The sequence below is a fragment of the Engraulis encrasicolus genome, chromosome 23 (genome assembly GCF_034702125.1).
Source record: "Engraulis encrasicolus isolate BLACKSEA-1 chromosome 23, IST_EnEncr_1.0, whole genome shotgun sequence".
In the NCBI taxonomy this organism is placed as follows: domain Eukaryota; kingdom Metazoa; phylum Chordata; class Actinopteri; order Clupeiformes; family Engraulidae; genus Engraulis; species Engraulis encrasicolus.
The window spans coordinates 45000517-45014050 of record NC_085879.1 but is presented as its reverse complement, the minus strand read 5'-3'; the positions used below and the strand labels follow the sequence as shown (position 1 = coordinate 45014050).

Here is a 13534-nt window from a genome sequence, read left to right as displayed (position 1 = left end):
GGTGTTCATGTTTACTCTTAAACGAATGCGCGAGTCATTCTTGTTCATCGGAATTCATTCTCGCCAGTTACATGCATGAGTTTAAGTCTTCCTTCGCTTCATCATCTTCATAAAAGAGTGCCTTCGTGCCAAGAACAGACGTGCAACTGTTAACGATGCTGGCTGCTGCGATTTCAATGTCTTGTCTTCCCTGTTGTCGGGACGAGACACAGAGTGCCACTACGACGCTCTGCGACGAGCTAGAATGCTGTAGTTCCACCAGTCTACCGAACTTCTAGTTTGTCTTGGACGCGACATGAACTTGGTCCCCATCCTCCCCCCCCCCCAGATTTAGCTCACAATTCTGACAATGATATAGAAGTGATGAGCTTGGTGGGTATCCTTGTGCCTATTTAAGATTAAGTGTGTGAGTGAATGTTCATTTTCTGTTGCTCTAACATTTTTTGCAGAGGTTGCTGAAGAGGTATGCAGCGATGGTCTGGAGGAAAAAATAGTCACATGGACTGGTGTGCATTCCAGTACTGGAAATGGTAAGCGATACTGTGCCTTTACTATGCTCACTCACTGGTGATCATGCACTAAATGGGGAATACATCTATCTGAACTTTGGGAGGAGGTTCAGACTCCCTTGGTGCAAATATAATCGTTTAAAAAAAATCCTTTATACCTCATTCAATCAAGCTACTGAATAAACCGGGAATAAGAGAGATTGAGTGGGACAAAATGGACCTCTGCAGCTAGTGTTGGTACTGCTGGTGGGGATGGAAGCTAGGGTAAAAGTTGGGAGGGGGATATGTAGACATGAATGTATCCCTGTTTTTATTATTTTTATGTTAATTATGGAATGGATGTAACCTAGTTATTTATTGCAGGGTGAAGGTGTGGTTGGTTGTAGGACGGTGTGTGTGTGTGTGTGTGTGTGGGGCGGGGGGGGGGGTACTGAGCTGTGTGTGTGTGCGGTGTCGGGGGGGGGGGTGTACTGAGCTGTGTGTGTGTGCGGTGTCGGGGGGGGGGTGTCTGGACTGGATGGGTCAGGGGCAGTGGGTTAGGACATCCAGATTTAGAGTTTACTTGAGCTACATTATTAACTGCACATTGAATGTGTGAAACTTGCTGATGTAACATGTTACATTCAAGGGTTCATTGGGCTAAATGTGGTTAAAATCATTGACCTGGGTTTATAAAGCTGGGCAATGTTGGGCACTTGTTTCAGACTATTGAAAGGAAGGAGTATGAGAATGTAACACAATGCTTAACATGAAAAATAAAACCCTTCATGAACCAACGGTGTATTTGGCCCCAAACTAGTGGCATACCCTTCAAGTTTCAACTGCACATTGGTCAAACACAATTTCAGCGTTCTGTGCACCTGTTCCATTTTTTCTAACAAGAAGTACACTTGTTACATTACATTTAGCTGACACTTTAATCCAGAGTGACTTGAAAGAGGTCATAGAGCATGAACTACTATTTGGCGGCAAATCACTGCTGAAAACCTGGGTCTGTGAAGGAGGGGAATGGACTTACTTTTCATTGTAGGTGGTGTGGTGTTTTATACTCCCTCTTGCCCTCTGGCTTTTCACTTGCTATGTGGACTCTGTATGAGCATTGGTAGTCAGTCAAGAGACAAAATAAATGTTTCCCAAATCATTTACAGGACTTTGGTCCATATATTCTCGCTAGCTTAGCAACATTCTTCCTCTGAGGATATGTAAAACAAAACAAAAAATGAATAATAAGATATTTTACACACCCAGGTCAACAATTTTAAGTGTTATCCCTAAATAGTTGCCTGCCCTTTTAAAGATGAACTGTTTAGGATTGTTCCCAGATTAGTTATTGTGACTATGCTGCTCATTGAAACTACTACTACCTAATGTACTGCACAGCCATGGAGAAGATTAATCTTTCATGATTGAATGGTGTAATATTCCCAGCCATAGTGAATACTCTGTCTGAAATTGATGGTTATGGTAAGCATGTAAGCAGGTGGGGGTTGGGCGTGTCGAGCAATGTTGCCATCGAAACCCAAGTTTTTGTTTGTCCAGTTAAATAGTTGGCGTAAAGGGCAGAATGAATCCTCGTGCATTTCCTCCCGACAATTATATGTTCTCATATACTGTTTTATGGACATGCATGGCTCTGCTGTCAAGTGTTTACCTACAAGTACAATGTTGTAACATAACTCCATGAAATAACTTTCATTTGAAACCTCTCCCACTTGCTATCGCTTCATGGGACAAAGTTCAGTTTTAGTTACAATCCAGTTCCACATATTCCAGGTGACCTGTTTTTACCTGTCCAATTCAGCCTGGTGATTCGATGGTGGAATGATCACATGGTTGAATTAGACAGGTAAAACAAGGCCATTTGGAATGTGTGGCCCTAGATTGTAACTGAAACTGAACTTTTTCCCATCACTACGTTTCATTAGCATATCTTTCAGCCGAGCCCAACTTTCCCGCCCGCTCGCCTCGCTTGTCTACGTCACCAGCCTCTGCTTCCTTGTCGCTTCCCAACGGAAAAAGAAATGGAACGTCTCGCCTGCACAATGGGTTAGAGAGTTAACATTCTTTTTACTTTACTTTTGCAGATGCTGTTGCTCAGGCACATCCAGGTGCGAGGATGGGGGAGATCCGGATGTCGCTAAATAAAAGAATCTGTGAACTGCTTCACCAAGAGAAAAAGAAGTCCATGGACAGGCCTATGAGCCCTCTTGTTGACCTTGAGTGACTGAGGCTGCGGGCGGTCTGCCCCTGAATTCACCTTCACTTTCACTTTTTTTTTTAAATATATCTGAAGGTGTGTGTGTGTGTGTGTGCGCGCGCGGGTGTGTGTGTGTGTGTGTGTGTGTGTGTGTGGGCGCGGGCACGCGTATGTGTTTGTGTGTGTGCGCGTGTGTGTGCACGCGTGCATGTGTGCCAGTGCTTTATGTGAGGTGTTTCGCTTACTGGCCACAGCCACAGTTTTTTGTTTTGTTTTTGTTTTATTTGTTTTTTTGTTTTTTGGGGTTTTTTTTATAGAATATTTCTGCATTTACATTGAGTACAAGTTACTGGCCAAAGTGGGAGACTGAAATTGTTACTGGCCACAGGCAAGTTTCACCAGCATTTGGCCTGTTGGCCGGTGTCGTTGTCAAGTCGTGGTTTGTGTGCGTTTCCCTGCCTGTCTGCCCCTCTGTCTCTGCATGTGTGAGCGGTGGTGTTAAAGGGTCGGTTGGTTTCATGTTTTTAAAGGAACAGTCCACCGTGTTTCAATAATAAAGTATGTTCTTCTCTGACCTGAGATGAGTTCCTCTGGACCTGCCTAGTCTTCGGACGCGCCCCCAGTCAGCAGCGCGCGCTGCGCAAACTCGTTAGCATTAGCTTGGCTCAGCTTTGTGGATGGACGCAAAAGGTGCCTTAAGTTAGAAGTGACCAAATCCTTCCATGTGTTCCCTATTAAATCTACCCTGCATGACTAGTAAACCGATCACAAAGTTGTTGCACAAAATGAAACCTGGCGATTTCCTACTAGATAAAGAAATGGCACTGTAATGAAAGGCGTAGTAATACATTTGGAGCACTTCGACTTCGACGCATTAATATCTTCACTCCTAGTTCCCCCCTTTCCCCCTCCCCCTCCCCTCCCCAAAGCCTCCTCGTGAGCCACTCACTTCCGTCAATACAACAAACCTGGCTGTACACCCTAGCCAGCTGATAGCAATGAGCATCCAGGGACAGTGACATTTTAGTGTTGGTGGTGAACAAATAATCATGCCAAGAAAATGTTGTTTGCGAGGTTGCGGCAACAAGTGGAGAACGTACACTCCAATAATGTTCCACAGGATCCCCAAGACCACAAACGGTGGAAGGTTTGGTTTACAGCTTTGAACATGGACCCAGCAACACCACCGGAGGTCTGGAAGAGCTAGCGGTTTGCTCTGAACAATTTGCCGACGACGACTACAATATTTCTGGACAACGACAGAAGGATGCGGCAACACATTCGGAACAGCGAATACGGATACAGTCGAGTGAAACACAGAATATTGTAAGTGTTTTGTTTTTTAACATTGTATTGCTTGGTCTGGCAGTGGCAACCACCAAAAATACTCCACCACCATGGCTACATTAGCCGAACACAACCTGAATGTTGATACAATTCGCCGGTTAGCACAAAATGGGCTATTACAAAATCGGTGCCCTACAGAGACTTGCAAATATAGACGTAACTGATTGAATGACATGAAAAGTGAGCTAAAGCTATCACAATGTAACTTAGTTGTGGTGGGTTTTGTTAGTGCCTGTCTAACAGTTTGTTTTTGTGGTGGAGTCTGAAGGCAAGCTCCTCGCGTTATAAGCCCAGTGCTTGTCTGTTTATGTTTTGTCCACGGAGTCGTCATTGGAAGAAGGGTTCCATTTGCCGTTTCTAGCTAGTATTAGAGCTTCACGCAGGCGAATACGGATAGGGTATTACATCGAATACGGATACAGTGGAGTGAATCACAGAGTATTGTTCACCACTCCAGCTATCCTTTTCATATAATGACCAAACAGCAGGCAGCGCGGACATAATTCTTCTATAGGCCTACAGTAGTCTAGGTTTGTGAGGCAGTGCCCACTAGATTGTTCAGTTTTTTTATGGTTTATTATGATTTACTTTATTTATGTGAAAACCACAGATCTACTGTAGTGGGAGCCATACCATTGAACAGAATTGTATGCTGTTCATTCTAGCTAGAACTATTAGATAATGTTTGGACTCCTGGTAGGGGGTGGGGCATTGGTAGGGCCATCCTGAATGTGAATTGTTTGAGTACAGGGGGCAGGTGGCAGGTGAGGCGTAAAGAGTTAATTCTGCATGTTTATGTAAATAAGTAATATAATCCGCTAACCTATCTGAATAATCAATTTCTGAACAGGTCAGTTTGATGAAGAACATCAGGACCTGCTCGAAGCAGAGGACGCCTATACGGAGGGTCCTCTTCATTCAACCCCCCAGAAACAGAAATCTGTAAAACTGGCTCCCACATGGACCAAGCCACTGGTACGCTGAAGTATATTCAAGGTTGATAGAGGGCATAGTAATTGAACTGTGGCTTGTATTTACTTGATCTTTCTTGTGTGTAGGAGAGGGCGTCTTCATCCACCACCATAGTCCAAGAAGTCTTCACTATGAGGTGAGTGGCCTATTTTAGAATATACTAATGACAGTCCATCATAAAATACAAAGACACTATTTTGTTTAATTTCTTTCAAAGTCAGAGCTGCATCTGAACTGGACAGACTGATGTGACGGGTCAACTTGGCATATTTACACACTATTATGGCCTTTAGCGGTACAGTCGCCAGTGATTATCCTGACCTTTGTATTTTTGAAACAAACAAAAACAAGTACAGATCATAATCAATATGTTCTCTTCCTAGCCACGATATTAATGCATATTTTTTATTCTCATTCCTGTACACCAGGATCCACACCTCACTGGAGCTACTGCGATGGACAAGTGCCACCTGCCATTGTTGTTGGACGCAAGCATGACCTCTGAGACCGGTACCATTCATGCATATAACAAATAATAAATAAGTTAACTTATTATTATGAGCAGATGCTATACACAGAAACTCTTTACTCTTCCACATCATGGTAAACCACACTGTGTATTGTGTTACAGATTATTCATGATAGACCATTGTACAAAAAAAGAGGCTGGGGGTTAGTGGCCAAAGGCCTCAGTGAACATATGTGATTTTAGTACCTTTTCCATCAAAACCAATCTGGGCCGTGGCATAGGCAGACTGTTTCAGAACATGTGGACAGAAATACAGAAAGCCCTGTGACCTATCGTGCCATGCATGTGCCTCTACTCTTATGTTGTCAGGAGCTGCTCAGGTGATGGATGTCCGTCTTGCCCCACATCGCTGGGGTCCACCGCTGGGAGGACGTTGGCATCGAATACAAGTGCTTCCACCAAGAGCTGTCTGCAAAGACGACTTGACCCCTCCGACAGACCATCGCATATGCTCGTACCTCAACTGCCTGTCAATATTGCAATAGTACAGAAGCCTAGCAAAGAGGAGGCTGAGAAGTCACAGAACTCAAGGTTTCATGGTCCACCAAAAAAAGAATAACTCTGTTGCAGCAGTCATAAAAACAGGGTTAGATGTGGTGTGGGGGACACATCAGTTGTGTTACTTTGAATCACACATTGTTTTGCAACCAATTGTATTATTATTGCACTTGTTTTTTTATTTTTGTAAATAAATATCACTTGTGCCATTGACATGGTAGTTTGTTTTCTGGTGCATCACGATTTCTGAAAGTTGTAAGTATTGCGGAGTGTAGAAAATGCATGTACATTCTTTTAGTCTATTGTCGTATTGTGGGCAATCTGTTTTACATACTGCCACAATTGTATTTATTGATCGATGTAACACTTCAATTAGATTTAAACCAATCTTACAGCCCTCACGTTTTCCTGGAGACATGCCATTACACCAGGGGACATGGAGTCCTGTAAAATTAGCTTTGCAGGTCACTGACAAGAATTTGTCTGTCCAAATGGTAAGAAACAGACTCCACAAATGTGTAGGTTATGAAGGCCCAATGTTCAAATGCACATCAGCGGCTTGTCAAGCTAATTTCGCAGTGCTCCGCTTGTGCCTCCTGGTATAAAGGAAATGCCGACCCTGCATGTAAGTAGTAAACCCTCATGTGACTCTTGCACACCTTTGGTCTTTCTCAAAACCTAGGACAGTGTCCTCTAACTGTATCAGCCTAATTAGTCACACCCAGTGATTGGATATTCTGTAGAGTTCACCAAAAAGTATCATATCACTGGGCGTGACTAATTAGGCTGATACACTTGGAAGGACACTGTCCTAGGTTTTGAGAAAGACCCCTTGTGTACAGGGATGTCTCCTGGAAGCACCGTGCTCTGAGTGAGAGTGTAAAGAGCATACATGTTGCATGAAAACAGAATCCACTCAATAGGGTAAAGAATAACAGTATAACTTTATTTACAGATGTCTATTGACAGATAACTGTTATATACAGTTGCACCACTTCTGCAAGTGTGCTAGGCGCTGGTGGTTGATTATCAACCTATATGTCCTACATAGCCTCTTGTACTTCTTTGAAGCCCACATAATCATCAGAAGACGGATACAGCCCTCTGATAGACCTGACCACACATGATGGTAATGGTCTCCGCTGTTCTCTGCCCAAGGTTTCTCCCTGCAGGCCCAACTCCAACACGATGCGGTAGTAAACCAACCTCTTCTGAATGAGAAAACAGAGATGTGTTGTATAATCAGTTAAAAAAAACACATAGGAATATGATAACATTATTGGGGGTTTTCAGAGATTATCATGCAGAACAAGAATCCTATAGTAACCTTATTTGAGGATGTTTCACTATAGCCCTAAAACAAAGAATATCACAGAAATATCTTTCATATTTGGTAGTTTTGGTAATGTTTTGTAGTATCTTTACAAAATAGGCTTCTAATCAAATTCCAATATGAATGAATTCTAATAGTGCCATATCATCACAGAAATCACGGAGTAGGCCTATACAATAGTCTTGGTGTTTTTTCGAAAGGGACATTATAAGCAGGGCCAGTCAACCATTCAAATTTCAGTTTGGCTGGTAGAAAAGTAAAGACCAATTTATTAGGGTAGCCACTTGACCCGCCGTCTGAGTGAACGTTTACTCGCCCTTTTGGCAGGGGATAGAAGTTACTTTAGACCCCATATAATAAGAATGGTTTCAAAGCACTTACTCTGAGGACAGCTGGCCATCAGGTCCACTCGGTGTCGGTCGTTTCTTCCAGTTTACTTTCCCTTCGAAAGAAAAACTCCACGACAGCTGGGTGAACCACCACTGCTACAAACGCCTGTTCCTGGCTGACAGCTTCTCTCTCCCGGGCTCTTTGGACCAGCTGCTCCGGTGAAAACACTGGCTCGAATAAATACGGCTCTGCCTCGTTTGTGAGCCAGTCTTCAGCGTCTATACTCAGAGTCCATTGTTGCTCCACGTTCTCCACTTGTTTGCCGCAACCTCGCAAACAACATTTTCTTGGCATGATTGTTTGTTCACCACCAACACTAAAATGTCACTGTCCCTGGATGCTCATTGCTATCAGCTGGCTAGGGTGTAAGGCCAGGTTGGTTGTATTGACGGAAGTGAGTGGCTCACGAGGAGGCTTTGGGGAGGGGAGAGGGGAGGGGGGAGGGGAGAAGGGGGGAACTAGGAGTGAAGATATTAATGCGTCGAAGTCGAAGTGCTCCAAATGTATTACTACGCCTTTCATTACAGTGCCATTTCTTTATCTAGTAGGAAATCGCCAGGTTTCATTTTGTGCAACAACTTTGTGATCGGTTTACTAGTCATGCAGGGGAGATTTAATAGGGAACACATGGAAGGATTTGGTCACTTCTAACCTAAGGCACCTTTTGCGTCCATCCACAAAGCTGAGCCAAGCTAATGCTAACGAGTTTGCGCAGTGTCCATTGCTGACTGGGGGCGCGTCCGAAGATAGGCAGGTCCAGAAGAACTCATCTCAGCTCAGAGAAGAACATATTTTATTATTGAAACACGGTGGACTGTTCCTTTAATAAACCAATGTCAACAGTTGAATGAATTGAATTGATGTTTGGTCATTGTTGTAATTACATTACTTCATAAATGCCTTGTATAAAGTATGTTACAGTATATTGTGTAGTGTAATGCAATACATAAGTCAATACATGATTTCATTAATAAGCCATATACTATGGGATATAATCCAATATATGCAACAGTATACTTTACAGTATAATGCAATACATAAATCAATATATGATTCATCAATAAGCCATATATTATGGGATATAATTCAATATATGCAGTAATATACTGTACAGTATAATGCAATACATTAATCAATATATGATTCATCAATAAGCCATATATTATGGGGTATAATTCCATATATGCAGTAATATACTGTACAGTATAATGCAATACATTATTCAATATATGATTCATCAGTAAGCCATATATTATGGGGTATAATTCAATATATGCCGTAATATACTGTACAGTATAATGCAATACATAAATCAATATATGATTCATCAATAAGCCATATACTATGGGGTATAATTCAATATATGCAACAATATATTGTACAGTATAATACAATACATAAATCAATATATGATTTATCAATAAGTCATATACTATATGGGATATAATTCCATATATCCAACAATATATTTCACAGTATAATGCAATACATAAGTCAATATACGAAAACGGCAATAATGTCTATATTCTCGTATACCGCAAAATATATCACTTTATATTGTGCAATATACTGCTGTACAATATAAAATGATATATTGGCAAACAATATATTGTAGTATATTATAATATATTTTCATTTCATATATTCAAAAATATATTTTCCTTCCGTAAGGGAAGTGACTGTTGATTGTTGTTGATTGTTGTTGGAGTTCAAATTCTTGATTGTTGTTGGGAGTTCAAATTCTGCAGCAACGCAATCATATTCCAACCTTTCCAACAAACTTTAATTCTTCTTCTTATTATTATTTTTTAATTACCTGATCGTGGATGTCTTCCCCAAGTAGTATTGACGAAAACAAACCAAATCAACAAACAAATAAGGCCAGTGATGAAACACATCAAAACGAATCTTTGAAGATGATAAACAGAGACATTGTTACCGCGGTCAGTGATGTCAGAGGCGAAATGAGACTTGTCAAGACTCAAAACAAACAAAAAGTGAGCGGCAAGAGAGTTTGATTACCATAATTACATCTTCTCTTTATTTCCCTCTGCTAATTAATGAGATTAATTGACAGTCATGGCCGCCTGTAGCCTAGACACATGGAGAGATGCTATCTAGGCTATATAGTTGAGATGTTTGTCACGACTTTCTCTCATATCCTCCCCAGGCACCAACCGCTGCTCTGGGTACACAACCCCCTAATAACCACAGCCAGAATCCATTTATTTACGACAATTGCCTTCATTTATCGGATGGATAAGATTTGCTTAACGGACGAATGTTAATATTGTTTCCCCCTTTGCGTCACTCGTCAGTGACTCTTCCTCCCGATGCACGGCGACGTCAGTGAGTGGAGCAGGGTTCGTATCTTCCTCTTCACATTTCGCAGGTGTCAGTCTTGCCTCTGCCCAGTAGGTGGGACTTGATGTTTGAAGCACGAACTTGTTCCCACACGCTCTCCTCCACGGTGTCATCCTCGCCTGTGCCGCCGGTCGCACGCTCAAGACACAGACGCTTCTACCATGGATCATGGACTATAGTCTCTCTGGACACGAGTGGAACAGCCGAACCACCGACAGTGATTTCGTGGATATTTGACACAACGGATATTTTTGTTGGTTAACGGGCTTGAGGATTTAAGTTGAACAATACAGCAATTTACCGATAACAGCTCCGGACTTCTTGATCACGGGTGCGCGCGCTCACATATAAACGCATTACACATACACACTCACGTTCGTACACACACACACATACACTCACACACATAATACACGGTCACACAGGCACACATCTATTAGCTGACGCCGCACACACAAACAGCAGCACAAGAGGAGCGTTTTGTTACCCCTCGCGCGGACGGCTTTTTGTCTCGTTTGGAGACGGGAAGTCCGAACGGAATAAGCAGGAGTCATGGGTGTATGGAAGGGCTCCGCGCGAAGTGGCCTGTGGTGGAAGGTTTTGTTTTTCTCCCACGTTCTCCATGGCGCTCTTTGCTCTATGCTTGATTGTCCGCCAACATGCGTCTGTACCCCCACGAAGATCAACTGCACGAAACCCGATAATGGTAATTTCTTCCCGTTACTGGCTCTGCAAGAGAACGGGGGCAATGGCAACACCAGCAACGACATTGAAGACCTTTTCAAGAACATCACCATCATGTAAGTGCCCAGTTCAATTCTCGCCTCGCTTCTCTGCTGGGTTGTATTGTTGGACTGCGTTTGTGCCAAACTTAAGTGGGGGGAAATGCCTTTCAACAGAAGATATGTGTCTCTGTGTAGCTTTCACTGCTCGGTTGTGTTCACAACAACGCTGCCCCCCCCCCCCTTAACAAACAGCGCGATAAATCGCCTCCCTCTGTGTTTGTGTGGGCAGTTGGCAGGACAGACTTTTCACCAAATGAGGATGCATTTTCTTAAAGACGTCTGTGAAAAGCCTCACTGCGGGCTTCCGGGGGCACGAGCCCCACTGATTCCTGCTGATTTAACGGCATTTCATGAAAGGGAAATCGCTCTCAAGTTTGAGTGACAGCTGAAAGAGCTTTATGGTCCAAAACCAGTATGCTTCTGCGCCTTCATGCACTCACTCCTCAGTGGGATTTTTTTTCTCGAAACCGTTGGAAATTGGGAAGCATTAGTGAAGTATTTGAAGGCATAGGATACCTCATACATAATGTTTAATTGGATTACTGAGATTTGGTAGGCTACTGCCGCGGGTGTAACTGTGCGATTTCGGTTCTAGCCTAATTTACGTCAGTTTGTGCAACTCATCCGTTGAGCAGTTCAGTGTCAGTGTTGCTCACACAATTACATTTGGCACTGGCTTACCATAAATTAATCAGAAGCGTCAAGCATATCAATTGGAGAATGTGAACAAAATATACCTGATTCGGGCGGAATTAATCGACTGGAAAATCTCTCTCTCTCTCTCTCTCTCTCTCTCTCTCTCTCTCTCTCTCTCTCTCTCTCTCTCTCTCTCTCTCTCTCTCTCTCTCACACTCACTCTCTCTCTCTCATACACACACACACAGATCCAACATTAGCAATGACTTCCTCGTATCCCACAGCAGCAGTGGTTGAATGCAAACGTGCCGTTTTCCTTTTCTGGCCGACGAGGGGGAGAGTGGGAGAGTGGGTGGGTGGCGTTGCAGAGACATTGGACTGGATCCATGGCCACTGCGCTGCTCAAAACACCTGCAGGTCGCTAGAAGCGAGGCGAGGGAAAGGGAGAGAGGGGAGAAGGAGAGGGAGAGGGAGAGCGCTCAGCACCGCCTCTGCCTTCTTCTGCCTCTTGCCTCCTCCTGACTTCTGCTTTCTGCCTCTACTCGCCTCCCGTCAGCACCCCCGCTACTGGACAGCTCCCGAGGGAGCCAGCCGGGTTGCACACTAATTCAGTCAGTGGTGCTTTTAAACAATGTAGCCGTACAGGGCTCGCTCGCTGCGTCTCTCTCTCTCTCTCTCTCTCTCTCTCTCTCTCTCTCTCTCTCTCTCTCTCGCACGCACGCACGCACACACACACATGCGCTTGGTTTCTCTGAGTTGTTTTTCTTTACAAAATCGTGATGAAAATCTGTTTGTGTGTGTGTGTGTGTGTGCGTTATTGCAGTGGCTTCCAGTTCATTTAAGTATAGTCATGTGCTCTGGGTAGCATGGGAGTGTGTTACAGTGGGTTATCACTCTGTGCCGCGGTGTGATGGCAGGATGTTGGCTGAAAGGGGAAAGCGTTTTTTCTTTTTTCTTTTGCCAGCCACCCACCACTACCTTTATGAAGAGGGAGGGCGGAAGTGGCGCGGCAAGGTTGACTCGACTAGCTAGCAAGCTGCGGCGTGTGTGTGTGTGTGTGTGTGTGTGTGTGTGTGTGTGTGTGTGAGAGAGAGAGTGTGTGAGCTAGCTGTACACTCCTTTTCTAAAGCGCAACGTGTTCCACCCACGCTCCCACTTACCATTGGTTCTACATGATCCGCTCGGATCACACACACACATACACACACACACACACACACACACACACACACACACACACACACACACACACACACACACACACAACACACACTCTTACACTAACCCTATACACAGCATTTCCTGCACATGTTCCTTTTTCCACAGTTGCGCTCCGTGTGGAATCTGCAAAGCCACTGCAATCTCTGGTGTGTGTGTGTGTGTGTGTGTGTGTGTGTGTGTGTGTGTGTGTGTGTGTGTGTGTGTGTGTGTGTGTGTGTAATCTCTGCTCCTCTTTGCATAGCCTACCTTTTTCAAAGCGAGAGAGTGGGCGTAGTGAGACTGAGTTTCTTTCTAAAGTGAAGTTTCATCCCCGATGGTGGAGTGGCAGTGGATGTTGCTGTATTTTCTACATGACATTACCTTACATTGCACTTACAGTACAGCGGACACGTTTATCTAAAGCGGCTTACGGATACTTACAGGGTATTGGTTACAGTCCCTGGAGCAATGTGGGGTTAAGATGCCTTGCTCAAAGGGCTCACTTCAGCCATGGATGGAGGTGTAGGGAGAGGTAAGGGTGGGATTAGAACCTGCAACCCTCTGATCTTGAGTCCACCTCCCTAACCACACGGCCAATGCTGCCCATTTTACTGTAAAGGTCCTATTTACACGTAAATGTCCCTTTCTTCAAACTCGCCAGCGTTGAGAAGTCACAGCACAGTATGACACCCATAGAGTTAAGCATTTAGCGAGCAGAAGGGGAAGGGAAAGAAGGGAAGGGAAAATGTCCCACCATCATCATCATCAATAAAA

The 13534-nt window shown here is 43.8% G+C and overlaps 1 protein-coding gene across 1 annotated transcript in view; it reads left to right on the top strand.

Annotated features, from left to right (window-relative positions):
• The first annotated feature begins 10342 nt into the window (after window positions 1–10342).
• ntrk3b (neurotrophic tyrosine kinase, receptor, type 3b) overlaps window positions 10343–13534 on the top strand; it is a 414735-nt gene continuing 411543 nt past the window's right edge. The window contains exon 1 of the mRNA XM_063190108.1: window positions 10343–10939. Coding sequence (XP_063046178.1) covers window positions 10692–10939 — 248 coding nt within the window. The 5' untranslated portion in view covers window positions 10343–10691. The remainder of the gene's footprint in view (window positions 10940–13534) is intronic.